This window comes from Microcaecilia unicolor, chromosome 8 (genome assembly GCF_901765095.1).
Source record: "Microcaecilia unicolor chromosome 8, aMicUni1.1, whole genome shotgun sequence".
NCBI classification, from domain to species: domain Eukaryota; kingdom Metazoa; phylum Chordata; class Amphibia; order Gymnophiona; family Siphonopidae; genus Microcaecilia; species Microcaecilia unicolor.
In genome coordinates, this window is record NC_044038.1 from 222378764 (window position 1) to 222402380 (window position 23617).

The 23617-nt window shown below is 43.3% G+C and overlaps 2 protein-coding genes across 3 annotated transcripts in view; both read left to right on the plus strand.

The window, feature by feature from the left end:
• Positions 1–548, plus strand: part of LOC115475815 (adenosine deaminase-like) — a 45190-nt gene extending 44642 nt beyond the window's left edge. Inside the window, exon 12 of the mRNA XM_030211820.1 lies at positions 171–548. Coding sequence (XP_030067680.1) covers positions 171–275 — 105 coding nt within the window. The 3' untranslated portion in view covers positions 276–548. The remainder of the gene's footprint in view (positions 1–170) is intronic.
• A 4971-nt stretch (positions 549–5519) lies between these two features.
• LOC115475816 (cAMP-dependent protein kinase inhibitor gamma-like) overlaps positions 5520–23617 on the plus strand; it is a 90563-nt gene continuing 72465 nt past the window's right edge. The window contains exon 1 of one of the 2 annotated variants that reach the window (XM_030211822.1): positions 5520–5601. The gene's annotated coding sequence lies outside the window, so the exon portion shown is untranslated. The remainder of the gene's footprint in view (positions 5602–23617) is intronic. The other variant, XM_030211823.1, reaches the window with a different exon arrangement.

Sequence of the window (23617 nt, forward strand, 5' to 3'; positions counted from 1 at the left end):
GCAGGATTAGGTTGACCAAGTAGTGTCAAGGGATAGGATTAGCCTATTCTGGTTTTATATAGGAGATCGTAGATGCAATGGGAGTAAAACCAAGACTGGCCCAGCCTTTCATTTGGGATTTGGAGCTAGAAGGCCACAGAGTCTAATATTTAATCAATCTTTTCTTGCAGAACATCAATGCAGCCCAGTCCAGCTTTCTCCCAGAAAAAGAAAAGAAGGAGCTTCTCAATAAACTCTTTCAAGCTTATGAAATGATTCCCAGCTCGGAGTTTTAACTCTGGCTTTTGTAGCTCAATGCACATGCCCAGAATCCTGATGACTTTAAAAGCTGTTGGATAAATTCCTTTAGGGTCCACATACATGTGTACACAGTAAACTTGAATTTGCAACTAATGAGCTGCATGGAATAATAGTTAAGGGTGCAATTAATGAGATGAAAATTCCAAGAGACTGTTGCTTTTACCAATCATTGCTTTTGTAGATTGTTAAGAAATTGTTCTTTGATTCTGTCATTTGGAAATAAAATGGGATCAAGTGCCTCACTTAAACAGGTATGATGCTTTTGGGTAATGTGGAGGGGCATAATTGAAAGGGGCACCCAAGTTTTCCTGAGGATGTCCTTGCAGGACGTCCCGGCGAAGGGGTGGGGAAACCCGTATTATCGAAACAAGATGGGTGTCCATCTTTCATTTCGATAATACGGTTGGGGACACCCAAATCACGAAATTGAGGTCGACCTTAGAGATGGTCGTCCACGATTTTCGGCGATAATGGAAACCGAGGACACCCATCTCAGAAATGACCAAATCCAAGCCATGGTCATGGGAGGAGCCAGCATTCATAGTGCACTGGTCCCCCTGACATGCCAGGACACCAACCAGGAACCCTAGGGGGCACTGCAGTGGACTTCAGTAATTGTTCCCAGGTGCATAGCTCCCTTACCTTCTGTGCTGAGCCCCCCAACCCCCTCCCCCCAAAACCCACAACTGTACACCACTACCATAGCCCTAAGGAGTGAAGGCACCTACATGTGGGCATAGTGGGTTTCTGGTGGGTTTTGAAGGGCTCACATTTACCACCACAAGTGTAATAGGTAGGGGTGTGATGGGCCTAGGTCCGCCTGCCTGAAGTGCACTGCACCCAGTAAAACTGCTCCAGGGACCTGCATACTGCTGTCATGGAGCTGGGTATGATATTTGAGGCTGGCATAGAGGCTGGAAAAATTTTTTTAAAGATGTTTTTTGAGGGCGGGAGGGGGTTAGTGACTACTGGGGGAGTAAGGGCAGGTCATCCCCGATTCCCTCCAGTGGTCATCTGGTCATTTAGGGCACATTTTTGTGGCTTGGTTGTAAGGAAAAAAGGACCAGGTAAAGTCGTCCAAGTGTTTGTCAGGGACGCCCTTCTTTTTTTCCATGATCAGTCGAGGATGCCCATGTGTTAGGCACGCCCCAGTCCCGCCTTCGCTACGCCTCCTACACGCCCCTGTGAACTTTGGTCGTCCCCGCGATGGAAAGCAGTTGAGGACGCCCAAAATCAGCTTTCGATTATGCCGATTTGGGCGACCCTGTGAGAAGGATACCCATCTTGCGATTTGTGTCGAAATATGGGCATCCTTCTCTTTCAAAAATAAGCCTGATAGTGTCTCTAACCATGTGACAGATGTATTATAAATGTAGCCAACCCCTAACTTGGTCACAGAAGCAGAGAAGGTACGAATCTCATGTAAGAGGTCTTGTAGATGTTAAAATGGACCCTCTGTCCAAAGAAACAGAATTAGACAATTTTCTATTTTCTATATTAACGGCCATGCACTAATAGCTGCGGCTATTAAAAAAAAATTACCACAGGAGCACTTACCAACACCTATACAAGTCCTGTACAAGTCGTGTGTTCAGTTTTGGAGGCCGTATCTTGCTAAGGATGTAAAAAGAATTGAAGTGGTGCAAAGAAAAGCTACGAGGATGGTATGGGATTTGCGTTACAAGACGTATGAGGAGAGACTTGCGGACCTGAACATGTATACCCTGGAGGAAAGGAGGAACAGGGGTGATATGATACAGACGTTCAAATATTTGAAAGGTATTAATCCGCAAACGAACCTTTTCCGGAGATGGGAAGGCGGTAGAACGAGAGGGCATGAAATGAGATTGAAGGGGGGCAGACTCAAGAAGAATGTCAGGAAGTATTTTTTCACGGAGAGGGTGGTGGATGCTTGGAATGCCCTCCCGCGGGAGGTGGTGGAGATGAAAACGGTAACGGAATTCAAACATGCGTGGCATAAACATAAAGGAATCCTGTGCAGAAGGAAGGGATCCTCAGGAGCTTAGCCTAGAATGGGTGGCAGAGCTGGTGGTTGGGAGGCGGGGCTAGTGTGGGCAGACATATACGGTCTGTGCTGGGGCTGGTGGTTGGGAGGCGGGACTAGTGCTGGGCAGACTTATACGGTCTGTGCCGGGGCTGGTGGTTGGGCGGCGGGGATAGTGCTGGGCAGACTTATACGGTCTGTGCCAGAACCGGTGGTGGGTGGCAGGGATAGTGCTGGGCAGACATACGGTCTGTGCCAGAGCTGGTGGTTGGGAGGCGGGGATAGGGCTGGCCAGACTTATACGGTCTGTGCACTGAAGAGGACAGTACAAATGAAAAAAGTAGTACATATGAATTTATCTTCTTGGGCAGATTGGATGGACCGTGCAGGTCTTTTTCTGCCGTCATCTACTATGTTACTATTTTGTAGGCAGTAAGGGCTTGTACGGTAATCCTATGCTAACCAATTAACACACAGTAATGTGGACATAGTAACATAGTAAATGACGGCAGATAAAGACCTGTACGGTCCATCCAGTCTGCCCAACAAGATAAACTCATTTACATGGTATGTGATAATGCAAAGAATGCCAAGAAATCAAACAAGAGAATACAGCAAGCAGAGAAAAGGTGATTAGTTGTGATCAACTGCTACTCCCCTGGCCAACAAACCTTAAAATTCCTGTTTCCCTTGAAACCTCATTTGTAAGTCTCTTGAAAACCACTTTAGACAAAAATGGGAATGTAAAGAGCAGAAATGTGCTAACTTACAGCACAGGAATTCCCCCTCTTTGCCTCCTGATATGCCCCCTCCAACAAATTTTTTTTTGTTTTAATTATTAGCTCCCTGATTAGTGTTCGCAGATTTGGAACTTATCACAGGATGCCTGAGCACATCCTGCGGTAAGTCATTTTTTTATCTCTCGTAAGTGTGCACTAATGCTTACCGCAGCTTAGTAAAAGGACCCCTAAGCCCTCTATAATTACAGTATAGAGTAATATAACATAGCATGCTGCCCGAGGATAGCATTGCAGTGGTGGCATAGATGGGGGTCACTGTTAACACTCCCCTATTCCCCACAGCTGGTGCACACTCCCCCCTCCCACATTAGTGGATGCACGGTATGTGTTTCCATTGATGTAGGATGCTGGGCTCGTGTGATTGGAAGGCTGTGGGAAGGGGGCAGGGTTGTAGCAGAGGCCTGTAAAGTTTGAGAAGAGTAGGGGGAAGCTGGGCCCTGCATTCTCTAGGCTTCCAGGGAAAGGGAGTACCTGAGCTAATAAAGCACCGTCAAGAGACTAGTCTGGTGGAGCGCAGTATTTGCAGAACAAATTAAACTGAATATGGATGCCCTGCTGATTTGCAACACCCAGCTGGAGAGTAAGGTGGGCGTGGACTGAATGACTTAGTTGAAGGAGACTCCACCAATGTCCAACCTAGCTGGACATCATCATGATGCTGGGTCAGTCCTCATCCATAGAGGACAAGATGCCCCAGCTGGCTGTTGTTGGGGCGAAGCGCAGGACATAAAGGACTAGGTCTCAGGTGCTCCCTGGAATTGGTGTTTTGTGCATGTCTGAATGAAGTTTAGTGCCTGTTGTCAATAAAGCTGTTGCCTTGTTTTGCAGTCATCTGAATGAAGTTCTTTGTTATGTTGTCTGGCAGTTTGTATGTGCACTGAAAGGCCTAATATCCGTGCTGCCTGCCTATGTTATCTGTGGGATAGATAGCGTGGAATCTTGCTACTCTTTGGGATTCTGCTAGGTACTTGTGACCTGGATTGGCCACTGTCGGATGCAGGATTCTGGGCCAGATGGTTTCTGTTGGGGGCAATTTCTCCAAGTGAGTTAGTTTTGCGCAAACCATTCCAGGAATGAACTTCACTCCTAAATCAGGGCATGTGGAGTATGATCCCAGTCTTTCTAATTTACTGCTAACCCTTGATATGGATCAGTTCTACTGTGGCCCCAAGAACTAAAATGAGACTCCCAACTAATTTCATGTTTGCTATCTTCGTGGCAGTGGCGTAGCCAAGGGTAGGCTTGGATGGGCCCAGGCCCACCCAGTAGTAGCACACCTATGCCGTCCGTGGCTGGCAGGGATTCCTAAGCCCCACCAGCTGAAAACTCCCAACAACTGTCCCTCCTGCATACCTTGTAAATAGCAGATCTTCTTCACCTGCAGCAAGCAGCGACTGATACATACTGCTCACATCGATCCCACAGCCTTCCCTCAGACGTATTCCCACCTATGCAGAAACAGGAAGTTGCATCACTGGGAAGGCTGTGCCGCCAACATGAGCAGTGTGTATTAGTTGTTGCTGGCTGCTGGTGAAAATCTGCTATTTAAAAGGTATGTGGGTGGGGGGATGTTTGCGAGACTATATGGCATGCAGGTGAGAAAAGGAGAGACCAAATCACCTGTGGGATGGAGTGGTGTTCTTCTGCCCACCCAAAATTGGGTGTCTGACTACGCCCCTGCTTCTTGGCAGTGGCGTTCCTAGGCTGGCTGACACCTGGTGCGGATCGCCAATGCGCCCCCCCCCAGGTGCAGCGTGCCCCCCCCCGGCGAAATTACACCCCCCCGGGTGCATTTTTACCTGCTGGGGAGGGGGGGGGGTTGCCGCGCACCTGTTGGCTCCGAGTCCGCTCGTTCCCTGCTGCTCCCTCTGCCCCGGAACAGGAAGTAACCTGTTCCGCGCAGAGGGAGCAGCAGGGAGGAAACGAGCGGACTCGGCCAACAGGCGCGCGCCCCGGGCGGACCGCCCCCACCCTTGGTACGCCACTGCTTCTTGGGTCCCAAAGGGTTGGATTTAAACTGGTAACCTAAAATGTACATGAAATGTTAACTAGCGATTGGCCAAGTCCATCCTATCCAGTCCCAGGAGGGTAAAATAAATGGCCAAGTGATTCGCCCTTCCTGATGCACAAAGATGCCCAAGAAAAAAACGGGGCACCAATAAAAACAGACAACGTCAAGACAAATCTTTTAAACGCTGCTTTCTAGGAACGAAGATGATCCAGTCAAACATTAAGAGGCGATGGTTATTTCTGCATTGTGGATCGGACTTCTCGGCTGCGGGCAGAAAAGGAATGTTCCTGAGAGCAGGGGTACGAGACAACCCGCGGCTCGGGCGCAGGAACTTTGGCCCGGGCGGCTGCCCGTAGTATTTACCCGCGGTTGCTGCGGTAACCGTGTCCTCTTTTTTTTTTTGCGGGCGGCCCGGGACAGGGGCAGAAGCTCGGAGGGAAGGCGACGACACCACGGCGTTATTCCGGGAGCTGTAGGACGTGCAGGTAGGTGGTGGGGGGACGCCAGCGGGTCAGCGTGGACAGGACCGGACAGGCGACTTTCTCTGCTACAGGGCTTGTGATGACGGATTTTGGTTTTTTTTCTTGGCTCCTAAATGCGCCTTTTTCTTTCTCCGCGCGCATTCCTGCTTTTCAGACCGCCTTAGCCGCCTCTTAAACGAAGGCGGCCGCGTCGATGGTGACATCACTGCCCTGGCGCGACTTTTATCCAGGTCGGGTCAGTGTTTATTTTGCGTCTCTCCACCCGTTCCTGCAGTCCGTGATTTGCATTCAGCAGGTCTAGCTTGATGTGCACAGATGCATGAACTGGAGCCATCGATTTCTGCAGGGCTTCTGTAATTTCCCCCTTTTATTTCATAGCTGCTTTATACAGCTGAACTGACACTTCAGATTATTGTGCATTAATACGTGATGTCTGGCCAGACGCTGTCTGATGCACACATACGTGTTTTTCTACCATTTATTAAATAGAGCAACGTGAGTTAGGTTCAGGGTACAGTAGGCATTTCTCTGTAGCCAGAAGGTTTACAGTCTAAAGCAGGGGTGGGCAACCTGCAGCTCCTGAGATCACAAAAAACAAACAAACAGCCTGCACAAAGCCATTTTTTTTTGGGTTAGTTGAAGCCTTGAGGTACAACAAAGGGACAAGGCTTGTTTGACAATGTTAGCAACTGTTTGAAAATATAGATGTGTACAATAGCAGGCTGTTTTGGTAATATTTTATGTTAATTCAGTCATGACATTGTGTTTTTTTGGTAGTGAATTGTATGGTGCAATTGTTAATTTGCTGTGTGCGGCCGACTAAGGGTAGTATTGATGTTCATGCGGCCCTCGGTGTATAAAGGTTGCCCACCCATGACCTAAAGGCTAGGTTTATTTATTTATTTATTGTAACATTGTAACATAGTAGATGACGGCAGAAAAACACCTGCATGGTCCATCCAGTCTGCCCAAGATAAACTCATATGTGTATACCTTACCTTGAATTTGTACCTTACCTTGAATTTGTACCTGTCTTTTTCAGGGCACAGACCGTATAAGTCTGCCCGGCAGTATTTCCCACCTCCCAACCACCAGTCCCGCCTCCCATCACCGGCTCTAGTACAGACCGTATAAGTCTGCCCTCCCCTATCCTCGCCTCCCAACCACCACCCCCTCTTCCCCCCAACTGCTCCGCCACCCAATTTCAGCTAAGCTTCTGAGGATCCATTCCTTCTGCACAGGATTCCTTTATGCATATCCCACGCATGTTTGAATTCCGTTACCGTTTCCATCTCCACCTTTGTATCCCACATTTTCCCACCTCTTTGCAGGCTCAATGTGGCTTACAATACATCATGAATAATGGGAATACATGATAAGATAGATATTTAGTGTTACAGACAGATCTTGGGTGACATGATTAAGATAAGACAAGATAGTAGTCTAACAAGCAGGTATACTAACCTGCTTATAATCGAACGAGAAAAACGCCCAAGTTCCGACCTAAATCGGGAGATGGACGTTTATCTCACAAAACGAATAAAGCGGTATAATCGAAAGCCGATTTTTGGACGTTTTCAACTGCACTCCGTCGCGGATGCGGACAAAGTTGATGGGGGCGTGTCAGAGGTGTGGCGAAGGCGGAACTGGGGCGTGGTTATCTGCCGAACAAAGATGGGCGCATTTCACCGATAATGGGAAAAAAGTATGCGTTTTTAGCTAGAATTTAGGACACTTTTCCTGGACCCTGTTTTTTCACGAATAAGGCCCCAAAAAGTGCCCTAAATGACCAGATTACCCCCAGAGTCCCCCAGTGGTCACTAACCCCCTCCCACCACAAAAAAATGATGTTTCACAACTTTTTATTTTCACCCTCAAATGTCATACCCACCTCCCTGGCAGCAGAATGCAGGTCCCTGGAGCAGTTGTTAGGGGGTGCAGTGGACTTCAGGCAGGTGGACCCAGGCCCATCCCCCCTACCTGTTACAATTGTGCTGCTTAATGCTTATTAGTCATCCAACCCCCCCAAACCCACTGTACCCACATGTAGGTGCCCCCCTTCACCCCTTAGGGCTATAGTAATGGTGTAGACTTGTGGGCAGTGGGTTTTGAGGGAGATTTGGGGGGCTCAACACACAAGGGAAGGGTGCTATGCACCTGGGAGCTCTTTTCCCTTTTTTTTTGGTTTTGTAAAAGTGCCCCCTAGGGTGCCTGGTTGATGTCCTGGCATGTGAGGGGGACCAGTGCTCTACGAATCCTGGCCCCTCCCACGAACAAATGCCTTGGATTTATTCGTTTTTGAGCTGGGCGCTTTCATTTTCCATTATCGCTGAAAAACAAAAACGCCCAGCTCACACATTGTTGAATAAAACATGGGCGTCTATTTTTTCCCAAAATACGGTTCGGTCCACCCCTTCACGGACCCGTTCTTGGAGATAAACGCCCATGGAGATAGGCGTTTTCGTTCAATTATGCCCCTCTAAGTCTATTTATTAAGCGAGGCTACTATATTAGCATGTGCTAGCAATGTTAACATGTTGTTATTAGCAAATAAGTCCTATCCCATAAATTGGGACCCATAGAAAATATGTTAGTGTGCAGTTAAGAATGCTTTTACTAAAGGGTGTTAAGCCCTAAAAGTGTGGTTAGCAGGTGGTAACATGTGCATTATCTATTAAAAAATATATATTTTTAGGAGGGGAGAGTGGGCATTCCTGCATTATCCAGCTAGTGTGTTAGGATTACTGCATGCTAACTGGATGATGCAGGGTTAACGACAGAGCTCTTGCTACCTTATATTGGTTCCAATCTCAAAATGGCTGCTGGGACCTCCTGTGGCAGTCTTGGGAGCCCCACCATCAAGGGCCACTCTTGCTTGAAGAGGCCACTAGATCACCAGGGCATTTAAAGGTGGAAGGATGGAGGAGTTGTGGTTGGGGGAGGGGTGGTCCAGGAGGATCTGCCCTCTGCTGGGGGGGGGGGGGTGCACTAATATTAGCTGGTGGCTGGTCCGGGAAGACCTGTATTCTGCATGGGTGGGGGAGGCACCGTTTTCATTTTCGGTCAAAACTAAATGGCAGATTTTGGCTGCTGAGTCGGTTTCAGTTGAAACCAAGAACCCTAGTTTCAGTCACCCTCTAGTGCAGGGTTAAAGACAAACTGGGCTTAGGGCTCAGATGTTTAAGAGGGGCCCTTTCAGATGTGCGGCTTTGTGACTCTAAAGGTGGATTTTTGCCCTGATAAGTCAACTGTGGGCAGAAAGATGAGTTGGAGGCATGGGGGAACCAGAGCCCCCATTACACACAAAGGTCTGCCCTTTCCACCCTACATGTATTGCCCTTCAGTCAGCAAGCAGCATTTCTGACTAGCTGTTTCCTCCTTTGCTGGATCTCCTCTGCAGTCAGAGCCATGTGTGTCCCCGTTTGTGGGAGATTTAAAATGTATTTATGTTATGATGGGGGTCCCAGTATGCTTGTTTACCTAGGGTCCACAAAAAGAGTTAATCCTGCCTTTGGCCCTAAATTGTACTTAAGGAATGGAGTCTGAAGCAATCTACAATCTTGGGAAATTTGCCCAAGGTCACAAAGCATGCCCAGAAGGATTTGAATCCTGGGTTTTCTCATTCTTAGCCTGCTGTGCTAAGCACTAGGCAACTCCTCCATACACATGTTAATTTAAGCATCCAAAATTTTCTATTTTGGCTGTATACTTTAGTTTTAGGGCCAGCATCGCATTGTAGACAAATAAGGTTTAGCAGCAATTCGCTTTTAAGGTCTTTAGGATGCAGAAAAATCATAACCAAACCAAAATACATAGGAGGTGAGTCTCTTTCAATTGAAAGGAAGCTCTGGAATGAGGGGGCATCGGATGAAGGTGAACGGACACAGACTCAGAATTAACCTGAGGAAATATTTCTTTATGGAAAGGTTGGTAAATTCCTGGAACAGCTTCCCAGTGGAGATGAAACCAGTATCTGAACTCCAGAAAGCCTGGGACAAGTACAGAGGCTCTCTAAGGGAGTGATAGGGAGAGTAGATGGCATGGATGGGCAGACTGGAAAGGCCATATAGTCTTTTATCTGCCTTCGTTTTTCTCTCTTTCTTTGATTCTCCTTCAACAGAGACTCTCTCTTACTCATACAGTTACAATGTGAGAGAGAGGGATTGAATTAATGTATTATACACACTCTTTTCTTTTCTTTTTTTTTAGTTGCGAGTCCCCCTTACTCATAATTGTTTCATCGGGAATTTGGTTCGCTCAGGGGGAAAAATAAATTCTGAGAAATGTGAATGTCAGCAGATAACTTGTTCAATAGGTTTGTCACAGCTCCTACAAAAGAATTATTTCTCCAGGGGTTTAATTAGAAGCCAGAGAAGAGAGATTCAGAGAACTAGTCAGTATTCAAAAGCTTCAATGTTGTTGGCATCGGGTGTTAACAATACAAGTAGGTTGGGCTTTTTTTCAGTTTGCTTCTAGTGAACGGATAGGTTTTCTGTGTCTAGTTAATATGCAGCCAAAATTTAGGGCTGCCACTGGCTTGGTGCATGGCAAATCGGCCCTACTGACAGGCTCGCCCAGGAGCCTGGTGGTAGTTCCGGGTCTCCCACACACCTTTATTTTCTAGTGCCAGGGGGCATGTCCGGCAGTAATCGGGCAGTGCCGCATGCTGCCTGATTACTGCCAGGTTACTGCCAGAGCCCTCACTGCCTCCTGTAAACGGGACCGCTGCGCCAGTAGGGGGAGGAAGGAAGTCTCCTCCCCAGGATTAATCCAAGCCCCACAAATTGCCACCAGCAGGTACTTTCAAATATTCTTTTCTTTTTCTTTTTGTTTCCAAGTTACAAACAAAAGCTTCAGTCCAGCCCTGGGGTTAGGGCTGCCCCAGGCAGGGTAGTGCTGCCCCTCCCCCAGCAATCCAAAGTCTCTGACCGTTCTTGAGGGCTGCAATAGTCCCCTTTGGAAATACTTCCTTTTCACAGTACGTATCACAAGCAGTGCTGGCCTTTCAGCAAAATTGTTCCCTCCTGTCCAACCCGGGTTTCCAGCTCCCACAGTTCTTACACAACAAACAGGAGCAGCTGGGGAACCAGGCTTATAACTCTTGCAGTCCTCTGCCCTTCCCCCACAGCAAACAGTTCAAATCCAAACAGGCTTCTTCCTTACAACAGGTTTTAAATCAAAACTTTTAAACACATAGCTTTTCCCCCTTTAGGTGCTACCTTCCTCAGGGCTCTCCAGCTCCCCTTCCATCCCCCTTCTGCTTCTTGCTCAGCAGCCTTAACCCCACCCTTCCCTCTACAGGTGGGAGGCATCATGTATTGATTACGGAGCCAGGGAACTGGGCTTCTTCCTTCTCCCTCCCTCTTGAGGTCAGAGTAGGTATATACCCATCTTGTCTATCCCTTGGGCTCCCTTTGCTGGGATGGGCAATGCATTCTGGGATTCGTAGTTCAGGATTTTGTTGTTTCATTTTGTACCTCTGGGCTGTAGCCTTGTCACACTCCTAAATAAATAGCAGTATTTTTAAATAACCTGCATAGCCATTTACTGGCTCTTTTTGTTTTTATGCCTTTTTACCAGTGGTGGTAACAGGTGGCCTCAGCACGCGGCAGTCCCCTGTGCCAGCGCCACCGTGGGCCACATTTAGTAAGGCCCCTTAAACATTTTTTTTTAAATTTTATTTATTTATCATTTTACTTAATTACATTCACATTTATCACATAAATGGAAGGAGATACAGAAATTAATATAAAAAGGAAAACATTTTCTCTCAACAATATATATTTACATAATTGTCCACAATTGGAAGATCCAGGATCAGGAAAACAATCTTAAAGAAAATAAGAAAAACGCAAAATGGTTAATCTTACACGTCACATTTTCTGAGGGAGGAAGGTTAATCGGTTATTGCAGCCGGTACAGTGGTAACTGAAGGAAGTTGCTGCAGAGGATTCTTCATCTGTTTCCACAAAGTCTTATAATTTCTTAGGTTCAAACAAATAAGTAATAAGGAAATAAAACACTTACAAAGGAATCGCGCTAGGAAGGTCCCACCTAGGGCAATGATTCCTGGCTTAAAAGCCAAGACTTCACACCTCCCAGTCTGCGATTCCCTTGATGTGTCAGTAAATATATGCATCTTTGAACCCAAAAAACTATCAACCATGTATCGGAAATACAATTTCAAAACATTGTTCCTATCTAAATCAAAGACGAAAGTCACTAATAATATTATCTATAAGTTCTGAATTTTCCAAAATGTCGTTTAAACTTACAAGGCCCCTTAAACATTTTAAGTATCGAAGCAGCTAGGGACATTCTGGGGTTGGGGCTAAAAGTTATGCAGATAGAGGAAATGTTCAGTTGCTGTCCAGATAAATTTACCTTTCAGGTGACCCACATAAATAGCACTTCTAAAATTTAAGTGGTTAACTTGTCCATATGCCCTCTTAATAAGCACTTACCCCAGGATTGTATATATCACGCCTTAATTTCTGCATGGAAATCAAAGCGTATTCTATAACAATGTGCTTAATTGGTTAACTAACCAATTGGTGCTGTCAATTGGATGTTAACAAGCAATTATCAGCACTAGTAACATAGTAAATGACGACAGATGAAGAATGGGCGTTAATCAAGATTTACATGCACAACTCACTAAGCGTATTCTGTAACACGGTGCGCCTAAATTCTAAGTTGCTTAGTTGAAAAGGAGGCATGGCCATGGGCGTTTCTAAAATCTATGTGCGTTGTTATAGAATACACCCGCTCTGCACCTGATTTAGACATCGGGATTTACGCCAAGTAAAACATGGCATAAATGGCTGCAACTAAATTTGGTTGTGTGGAGAGGCGCTTGGCATATTCTGTTTATACCGTGTGGAAATTTAAACCTATTCTATAAAATAAAGGCGTACTTTATAGGATACGCCTAGGTGCATTTTTTTCCGCATGGAATTTTCAGGCACCGTATATAGAATCTAGCCCTTAGTGCACGATTTACCATACATTAACTGCTAGCACGGAGCAGTGTTAAGGGACTTTTGCTCTAATTATAGTAGTTAAATGTGTGGTTTCCCATGCAGTTCCCCCCTCCCCTCGTCTGTCAGGGGTGTGGAAGGCGTTTGGCAGTTAGAAACATACTGTACTAAACTAATGTGGTACCACTTACTGCCTCGTAAATAGGCACTAGATGCTTCCACGTAAATCTGCGCCCACGTTCATTGTGACTTTACTGCCCTGTCGACTTTCTTCACTGATATCCAGGTCAGGTCATTTTTTATATTTGTCTTCCTGAAAACTTCAAAATCTATTAATTGGCAAAGGAAAATACTGAGGATGCTCCCAATTCCACATGAAATTTACAGCTACCGCACCGTAAAGTTAAGCTGTGTTAAATGTGGATTTTACCACTGTTTAATAAAAGGGCCTCTAAGTTTATTAGGACCATATATTCAGCGGCCTGACTTTTTAAGCAGATTTTCAACCACACTGTTCATTTAAATATATCCAGATAATTGTCAGAAGCGAGTGAGAGACTTTTACTGGGTTGGTTGTATACAAATAGAAAAAACAATACTTTTCATTTAAGGTTATTTATTCCTCGCAAATCTACTCATCATGTATAACACGTTGAATAGGCCTGCATTATTAATGGCTGCTGAGTAGAGGCCCGCTACCTCAGACCACAGTAATCACACATTGAAAACCACTAGAGGAAAATAAGTTTTCCACTCATTGTATAACACACTGAAGATGCGTGTAGCTCTGTGTGACCACTGACCGAAAGCAGAGATTGTGTTAAAGTCAAAAAGCATAAGAATGTCATTATTAATAGAAGTGGTGGTGACTATTCTGTACTGCTGTGCAGAAAGAGATCCTGAAATACCAAACCCAATCGAAAACCAAGAAAATAGGATACAGAAATTCTCATTTGTAGTGAGCACCCCCCCCCCCCCCGGCCTGACACAAAAGAATATCTAAGCACACTGTGACTATGAGGCTCATTTTCAAAGCACTTAGACTTACAAAGTTCCATAGGCTACTATGCAACTTTGTAAGTCTAAGCGCTTTGAAAATATGCCTCTATGCAACTTTGTAAGTCTAAGCGCTTTGAAAATATGCCTCTATGAAACTTTGTAAGTCTAAGCGCTTTGAAAATGCGCCTCTATACGTACTGCCTCTCATGACCTCCGGAAGGAGGCTCCCTTTAGCATAACATCATTTAGCACTAGCAGTAAAATCATATCTAATATAGACAGGATTGTGAAAAATTACAAGAGGACCTTACGAGACTGGGAGACTGGGCGGCTAAATGGCAGATGATGTCTAATGTGAGCAAGTGCAAGGTGATGCATGTGGGAAAAAAGAACCCAAATTATAGCTACGTCATGCAAGGTTCCACGTTAGGAGTTACGGACCAAGAAAGGGATCTGGGTGTCCTCGTCGATAACACACTGAAACCTTCTGCTCAGTGTGCTGCTGCGGCTAAGAAAGCGAATAGAATGTTGGGTATTATCAGGAAAGGTATGGAAAACAGGTGTGAGGATGTTATAATGCCGTTGTATCGCTCCATGGTGCGACCGCACCTTGAGTATTGTGTTCAATTCTGGTCGCCGCATCTCAAGAAAGATATAGTAGAATTGGAAAAGGTGCAGCGAAGGGCGACTAAAATGATAGCGGGGATGGGACGACTTCCCTATGAAGAAAGACTAAGGAGGCTAGGGCTATACAGCTTGGAGATGAGACAGCTGAGGGGAGACATGGTAGAGGTATATAAAATAATGAGTGGAGTGGAACAGGTGGATGTGAAGCATCTGTTCACGCTTTCCAAAAATACTAGGACTAGGGGGCATGCGATGAAACTACAGTGTAGTAAATTTAAAACAAATCGGAGAAAATTTTTCACCCAACGTGTAATTAAACTCTGGAATTCGTTGCCGGTGAAAGTGGTGAAGGCGGTTAGCTTAGCAGAGTTTAAAAAGGGGTTGGACGATTTCCTAAAGGACAAGTCCATAAACCGCTACTAAACGGACTTGGAAAACTCCAAAATTCCAGGAATAACATGTATAGAATGTTTGTACGTTTGGGAAGCTTGCCAGGTGCCCTTGGCCTGGATTGGCCGCTGTCGTGGACAGGATGCTGGGCTCGATGGACCCTTGGTCTTTTCCCAGTATGGCATTACTTATGTACTTATGTTCAAAACTAATCAGCAGATGAAGAGGCCCTTAGGCAAAGGTTAACAAACTTACAAGTCAAAAAAATTTATATAATAAGAAAAAGTAGCAGCATTACTTTGTCTGATAATCATAACATACTAAAAATCCCTATATAGTACAGATTTAAAAATATATAAGTATAAGATTAAAAAAAAAAAAAATCTGTTTTTGTACCTGAAGCAATGGAAGGTTAAGTGACTTGCTCAAGATCACAAGGAGCAGTGGTGGGTTTTGAACCCTGAATCCCCTGGTTCTCAGTCCCCTGCTCTAACCGTTAGGCTACCGTCAAGTCAGATTAATTTTTCCTATCAAACCTGAGGGAACGTCTTAGAAAATCAGATGAACCTGAACCATAGTGAAGTGCTCTTATTTTGAGGTTAGCCTCAAGTGGCTTCACTAAAGGAATTCCAAGCACAGCTGATTCTAAACACAACTAATTCACTCTTAAGTTATGCAAATAATAAATGTAGATCATTTTTTGTTGAGTTGTAAAAGTAGTATCTTGAGCCGGTTACGTCAAGCTCCGTCTCTGGCTGTCTTCAAATCTAGGCTAAAACTCACCTTTTTGATGCTGCTTTTAACTCCTAACCCTTACTCACTTGTTTAGTACCCATGGTTTATCATTCCCATCTTAGTAATTCCCTTATCCCTTATTTGTCTTGTTTGTCCTAATTAGATTGTAAGCTCTGTCGAGCAGGGACTTTCTCTTCATGTCCATTGTACAACACTGCGTATGTCTAGTAGCGCTATAGAAATGATAAGTAGAAGTAGAGTTAAGCAACCTTCATTGAACCCCATGCACTCAAGATTGATTGTAGCCCATAGCAAAATTTAGGGTCAGGGGTTTTCCTCATGACACATTTCAGTGTATCATGATCTCTTTTCTGCTGAAGTGGCCATTTGCAAAAATACTGTAGTTTGAAGGTTATTTGTAACTGCATGCAGGTTACTAAAGAAGTGAGTAATACACTTTGATTTGTTCAAGCACATTGCTAATGAGTATATGGAAAATGTGTGTGGTTTATAAACTGTCCAAGCACAGTGTCTTTCAAAGTATATTTCTTTAGTAACAAACCTATAAAAACTCTTTTTGCATCTAAACACAAGACAATTTCTGCACCAAATTTAGTGGAAGAGGTCAAGTGCAAAATATTCTCTTGTTTACAAGAGAGGATATCAGCTTTATCTTGGCCTTATTTTGCTATGCAAGATTTTGTGAGAGAGAGTGTACTAAAAAAAAAACATAAGGAAAGGAAATTGTTCACAACCAGCTGTGTTCTTGGTTCAAATATTCTTAATTCTTTCAATTGTCAAGGGATTTGTAGCATCTATATTAGCAAATCTCTTCAAAATATCAAGTTGACAGGTTAATGACGTCTTTTCTTGTACTTTTTCTTGTTTTTGCTCTGTTAGCGTGCTCATTTTATTTCAAACCTTTAAGTATACAGCACCAAATTTTCAGGATAAATAGCTCTATGTAAAACTTAGAACCAGGATAGTATTATAGTGGTTAGTGTAGTGGCCTGAGAACCTGGAGAACTGGGTTTGATTCCCACTGCAGCTGCTTGTGACTCTGGGCAAGTCACGTAACCTTCCATTGCACCAGGTAAAAATAAGTACCTGTATATAATATGTAAAACTGCTTTGATTGTAACCACAGAAAGGTGGTATATCAAGTCCCATCCCCTTTCCTTTTTCTAAAATGTAGGGATCTATCTGAAAACTGGAAGGCGAAAAATATCTTGGCATCTGCCAAAAGGTGGCAGTATCCTATTGTTATAATAGATGATACTGACACCTTGTGGCCGTGGTGAGTACTGAGTTAATATAATTTATTGTATATCATTTTAGGGACTCCTGAGGCAGGCCTGAACAGACAAACACGACTCGTGTCGAGTCCAGTTTTTTAAAAATAAACTCTTGCTGTGAACTTTTTTCTGAGTCCAGTAGAAGTTTGTTTGGCGTCATCCATCTTGTCACCTTCGCTGTGTTCTTTTCTTGGTTTCTCCATTGCGGAGGTCTGCTTTCTTCTGTGTTTGCCGTTCCCGAGTACTGCATCCTAGACATGTGAAGTAATAAGGGTTCTGAAGAAAAACACCTCCTAATAAGGCCTTTTTTCCCATAAACATCTTCAAACCATAATATCTTGCCTTTGGCCAGTGATTATGATTATAGCAAAATCAGAAACTGCTCCTGCTTCTCCCACCAAATTACTTTCTTATGTCTCTGTAAAAATGCTGTGTACACTGTACAAATTAATTATGGTTCTTTTCAGTTCCTATGCAGGAAGTTTTAAGCCTTTGCATCCCTACAGATTCCAATCAGAGTGAGAGAGGATTATGATATAACCATGGCTGATATAGACAGATCATCAGGATTCACTGTAAGTCCTTTCCCAAGCACACAGATTGCTCCGTTAGGCCTTTGCAATGATCTGCTGCCCTTATATTGAAATTATCACACTGGACAACATAAATATGGTTTCCAAAACAAAATGTCAGGTTGGCAAGGAAATAGGTATTGTTTGAAGGGAAAATTCCTTCAGTTGAACACATGGAACATACAGAAAATCGTTCATTAACTCTTAAAAAATGATCACCTTTGACTTAAGGTGCCCTGGGCAGTCACTTTGGCAGACAGCAATAGCTGGACACTCAGTTGTTTCTCTGCCTTTTTTATTTAAAGTTCTGGGTGAAGTGTTCATTCACAGCCTTTCCTAGTGATCTAATGTGTTGGTACGTTTTTCCATTCTAGAAGCAACAATCATCCTGATTTGTTAAATATGAAGAGTATAGTAGAGGAAAGCTGTTGTTTTGTTCTTTCTCCTCATCTGGCTAGCTTGCTCTCTCTTCGCCCCCACCCCCCACTGCAAGCTCAACCTGAATTTGCTTTTGCACATCACTCATGCAATATGCTTTGCTAGGACCGCTGCTTTTTAATATATTTATAAATGATTTAGAGATGGGAGTAACTAGCAAGGTAATTAAATTTGCTGATGACACAAAGTTATTCAAAGTCGTTAACTCGCGACAGGATTGTGAAAAATTACAGAAGGACCTTACGAGACTGGGCGGCTCAATGGCAGATGATGTTTAATGTGAGCAAGTGCAAGATGATGCATGTGGGAAAAAAGAACCCGAATTATAGCTACGTCATACAAGGTTCCACGTTAGGAGTTACGGACCAAGAAAGGGATGTGGGTGTCGTCGTCGATAATACACTGAAACCTTCTGCTCAGTGTGCTGCTGCGGCTCTGAAAGCGAATAGAATGTTGGCTATTATTAGGAAAGGTGTGGAAAACAGGTGTGAGGATGTTATAATGCCGTTATATCGCTCCATGATGCGACCGCACCTTGAGTATTGTGTTCAATTCTGGTCGCCGCATATCAAGAAAGATATAGTAGAATTGGAAAAGGTGCAGCGAAGGGCGACTAAAATGATAGCGGGGATGGGACGACTTCCCTATGAAGAAAGACTAAGGAGGCTAGGGCTTTTCAGCTTGGAGAAGAGATGGCTGAGGGGAGACATGATAGAGGTATATAAAATAATGAGTGGAGTGGAACAGGTGGATGTGAAGCGTCTGTTCACACTTTCCAAAAATACTAGGACTAGGGGGCATGCGATGAAACTACAGTGTAGTAAATTTAAAACAAATCGGAGAAACTTTTTCTTCACCCAATGCGTAATTAAACTCTGGAGTTCGTTGCCGGAGAACTTGGTGAAGGCGGTTAGCTTGGCAAGTTTAAAAAGGGGTTAGACGGTTTCCTAAAGGACAAGTCCATAAACCGCTACTAAATGGACTTGGGAAAAATCCACAATTCCAGGAATAACATGTATAGAATATTTGTACGTTTGGGAAGCTTGCCAGGTGCCCTTGGCCTGGATTGGCCGCTGTCATGGACAGGATGCTGGGCTCGATGGACCCTTGGTCTTTTCCCAGTGTGGCATTACTTATGTACTTATGTCCTCTACTTGGCTCACTTTTATTACATAGAGCAGTGATTTAACCTATTGTGATGTCACAGTGGCTCATTCCACCAATAAGAGCCAACCTCATTAGTGATGTCACAATGGCTTGATTGTATAGAATGTTTGTACGTTTGGGAAGCTCGCCAGGTGCCCTTGGCCTGGATTGGCCGCTGTCATGGACAGGATGCTGGGCTCGATGGACCCTTGGTCTTTTCCCAGTGTGGCATTACTTATGTACTTATATCACTTTTCCATTATGCTAATTTTGCTAATTCCTATGGTTAAGACTAGAGAATGGCATGGAGACAGTTTGTTCCCGTCCCTTTGGGCTCTGTCCTTATCTGCAGAAGCCTCAAACACCAGCTTTTCATTGGTGTAAATGTCTGCGCCTAAAGTTTAGTTGTGTGAATGGCGCTAGGTGTGCGGTTCATAGAATACGCATAGGCGGTTCAGTTTTGGAGGCCGTATCTTGCTAAGGATGTAAAAAGAATTGAAGCAGTGCAGAGAAAAGCTACAAAAATGTTATGGGATTTGCATTACAAAGCGTATGAGGAGAGACTTGCTGACCTGAACATGTATACCCTGGAGGAAAGGAGAAATGGGTGATATGATACAAATATTTGAAAGGTATTAACCCGCAAATGAACCTGTTCCGGAGATGGGAAGGTGGTAGAACTAGAGGACATGAAATGAAGTTGGAAGGGAGGCAGACTCAAGAAAAATGTCAGGAAGTATTTTCACAGAGGGAGTGGTGGATACTTGGAATGCCCTCTTGCGGGAGGCGGTGGAGATGAAAATGGTAACGGAATTCAAAAATGCGTGGGATAAACATAAAGGAATCTTGTTCAGAAGGAATGGATCCTCAGAAGCTTAGCAGAGATTGGGTGGCAGCACCGGTGGTTGGGAGGCAGGGCTAGTGGTTAGGAGGCGGGGCTAGTACTGGGCAGACTTCTACGGTCTGTGCCCTGAAAATGGTACATACAAATCAAGGTCAGGTATACATATAAAGTAGTACATATATGTATATCTTGTTGGGCAGACTGGATGGACTGTAGAGGTCTTTGTCTGCCGTCACCTACTATGTTTCCATCTGCACCGATTTTTTTTTTTCAGTACCAAATATAGTCACACCCTATTTGTGTATTATGCTGAAAACCTTCATTATTAACAGCTAATGAAGAAGCCCTATTACTAAATCCCATTTTATACTATGGGCTTCTTAGCATTTAGCATGTGCTAATTCAGTTAGCATGTGCTAAGCTTTAGTGAAAGGGCCCCTAAGTATGGAGATTTCCAAATACATTACATGATAATTCTTGGTGGCATTGTGTCCAAAGTACTTTTATTTTATGTATTAACTGTATATGATATTATTATTATTATTGCATTTCTTAGTATCTTAAGCTATTTTGAGTCCCTTTTTTTTGAAAATGTGATATATAAAAATGAAATGAAAAACCTTTCCAATATATATTGAATATGTTTGAAAGTCCTAAGACTATAAGATCAAATAAGTTAGTGGAGATTTTCATTAATAGTTGAAGCATACGTAAGGGTTTAAAACATTCAGACAGCCACATTGATATTTAATTGTTTAGGGTTCAACACTTCCTTGGTAAAGGCAATTCTTCTAATTATATTGGGTTCTTGGTGGGTATGTATGCTTTTTTGTAATCAACATAATTGTTCAAATATAGTAAAATGTGCTTTTGAGAGGGGGGGGGGTGATACAGATTATTTCAAATCGACTTTGTTGAGAGTATGCACCTTCCATAAAGCTCCGATTTGAAGGAGCTTACTTAATACTGGGGACTCTGCACCCACAGAGCAGGCTCCTATGATTATGCAGATGCTTGAGGCAAGTGGAGAGGATGACCTGCCCAAGGTCAGAATGGCAGAAACAAAGACTTTTATCCAGATTTCCTGGTTCCCAACTCATTACTCTAGCTAGTAGGCTACCCCTCCCTGTTAATTCATCTTGTTGTCTTGCTGGATGGTAAAGTACAATACATAAGTAATTACCCTGCAAGTTGCAGGCCTGGCGTATCATGCATTAGCTCTGAAAAGCATTAGGAGTGTTTTAACACATGCTGTACCATCTGCAACTATAAGGAACTGTACAGGATACAAAGCTTGCTGAAGTAAGGTCTTCCAGTTTGGGCTGACATTTATAGAAAGAATTATTTTAGCAGCCACTTAGGAGTTGTTTCCTGTTAAAGCAGATTTGTGTTGGATGCAAGCATTGGATCATGCACACAGCACAAGAAATGGACTGACTGCATCATCTCATTGCAAACACGACCCTTATGAATGTGAACCTTAGAAACTTCAAGCCCAGAGATGTGTAACTTATTAGTATTTATATTTCCAGCAAAATAAATCTGGGATCGTTAGGGAAAGTTGTCTTCAGCAATGCTGCTTTTTTTCTAATAATTCATTCTAAACTGTAAACCTTGAACGTTTCTTTCCTGAAGCACATTTTTCTAGTGAGAGAACTTCATTTAAGCTGATGGATTTTTAAGTCTGTGCCAGAAAGTAGTTTTTCTGAGATGGATTTCAGCAGGAAGTAGAAATGGCAGCAGACTCTAATCCAGTGTAAATTAAAACCACTTTACCCTTGACTTTTAAGGTGGTGGTCATTATGTTGCCAGGTCTGTGGGTGTGTCCACTTTGGCTATAGGTCAGAAGGAACTGGCGAGTCGGGCTCATATCTTATAGCAGCAAAAGCAAATTATGCTGATGTGTTTTATTGCAAGGGGTTTTGAGAATTATAGTGCTATAATTTAGGTAAGAGTAGGACGTTCAACAGCATAGAATTCCGTTGTAGCAGCTCTTGATGAGATTACACTGTAAAAGTCGGATTGATTTTTTCTTGACTTTTATACTCGCATACTTACACACCTGCTCTTGAGAAAAGTGTCTCGCGGGACTATAGCTGTGACGAACGAACGTGCACTTAGAGTAGCATAGGCATTTGTGTAGACAGACACGCACAGACTTTCTTCCAGGCATTCATATGTTCACACACACAACCATGCATGTATTTTATTTCAACCCTTTAACTTTTTTACTGATCTGTTTAACACTTTTTTTTTAATTATTTTATTCATTTTATATTATATTTATGTCCAATACATAAATGGGAAAGAAAAGAGAAAATATCAATTAAAACAAACATTAAGGAAAAATATCATCTTTGTTAGTCCACATTATTGTCCACAATTGGGGGATCCAAGATCAGGAAAACAATCTCAAAGAAAATAAGAAAAACACGGAATGGTTAATCTTATAATTCATATTTTCTGAGGGAGGAAGGTTAATCGGTAATTGCAGCCGGTACAGTGGTAACTTAAAGGAAGTTGCTGCAGAGGATTCTTCATCTGTTCTTTTAACTCCACAAACTCTTGTAATTTCCTGGGTTCAACAAATAAGTAATCAGGAAATAAAACACAAGGGAATCGCTCTAGGAAGGTCCCACCTAGGGCAATGATTCTTGGCTTAAAAGCCAAGAGTTCACACCTCCTAGTCTGCGATTCCCTTGATATGTCAGGAAATATATTTATCTTTGAACCCAAAAAAACTATCAGCCATATGTCGGAAATACAATTTCAAAACATTGTTCCTATCTAAATCACTGTTTAACATTTTTCAATGTTCTATATACAGTAAGCATGCTGCGATTAGCTACAAAAGCAGTCTTTTGAAGTGAATCATAAACGTATTAAAAAGATTCAAGGAAAGAGAAAATAGGCAAAATTACATGTGAGGATCATACTGGGAAGATTTGTGTGCATGCTGTATTCATAGAATCAAAATAGGTGAATAAGTAACTAGAGACCATCTTCTGCTTAAGAAGTGGAGCGTTGTTTGAAGCTGTTTCTTGGCACTAGTCAGCACTTCTTTTTTGATGAAGTCCAGCTGTGCAGCCCAGATCTCAGCACTAATAGTGGCGAGAATGCCTTGAATTCTTTCCTGCGCTCCGTTAATGAGTGGATTTAGTAAAAATTACATTTCTTAATTTCTGGTTTTAATTTTGAGAAGCCAGGAGATATGGTGACATTTTGAAAACTAAATTACAGTTCTTAATGCTCATTTACAAAATAGTAAGTATGCCTTGAACATTCTGCAACGTGTGTTGATCCAGGTGTTGGATTTGTTCATACCAAAGATTTAGAATTCTGTGTGCATGACGATAACTAGAATGAATTGGGATGAATGGTTGGGAGAGTCAGTTGGCTGTGTCAAAGCATAAGGCTGGTGCCCATGGTGGACCAGCTAGTCATTTATTAGCAATCAAAGCAAAGACATCTTAACCTTACTGTCAGCAAAAAATTGCAGATTTTTCAGTCAAGTCGGGCTTAACTCGCCTTACAAAGCACTTTTAAAAACAATTTTCATTAAAAAGAAAATTCATAATGGTATATGTAAGCTCCCATCTGTTCTGGGATTACTGTAAATTAGTGTGTAAATAATTCTGCAGGATTTGGTGTACTTGGTATATAAAAATAAATATTTGCATACTGTTGCTTGCTAAACCAAATAGACCAGCTATATGACTTGCTGATTGCTTTTGTAGATTTAATTTTAGGGCCTTGGGCTTTAATGAAAGGCACACGCGTTGCTTTGTGAGCCACATTTTAAAGACTAGGCAAAAGCGCTGTTACCCAGTTTTTAACAAAATCTAAAAACTCTCCTCCCTGCACCATCGTCTCAACTACGCATTGTGGCTCTGGAGCTCTGCCTGTCTTTTGGGCTCTGCACCTGGAATGGGAAACACTTCTGAAATTTCTCTGGAGGCTCTGGATTTCAGCTTTCTACCTAAGAAGTTTCCA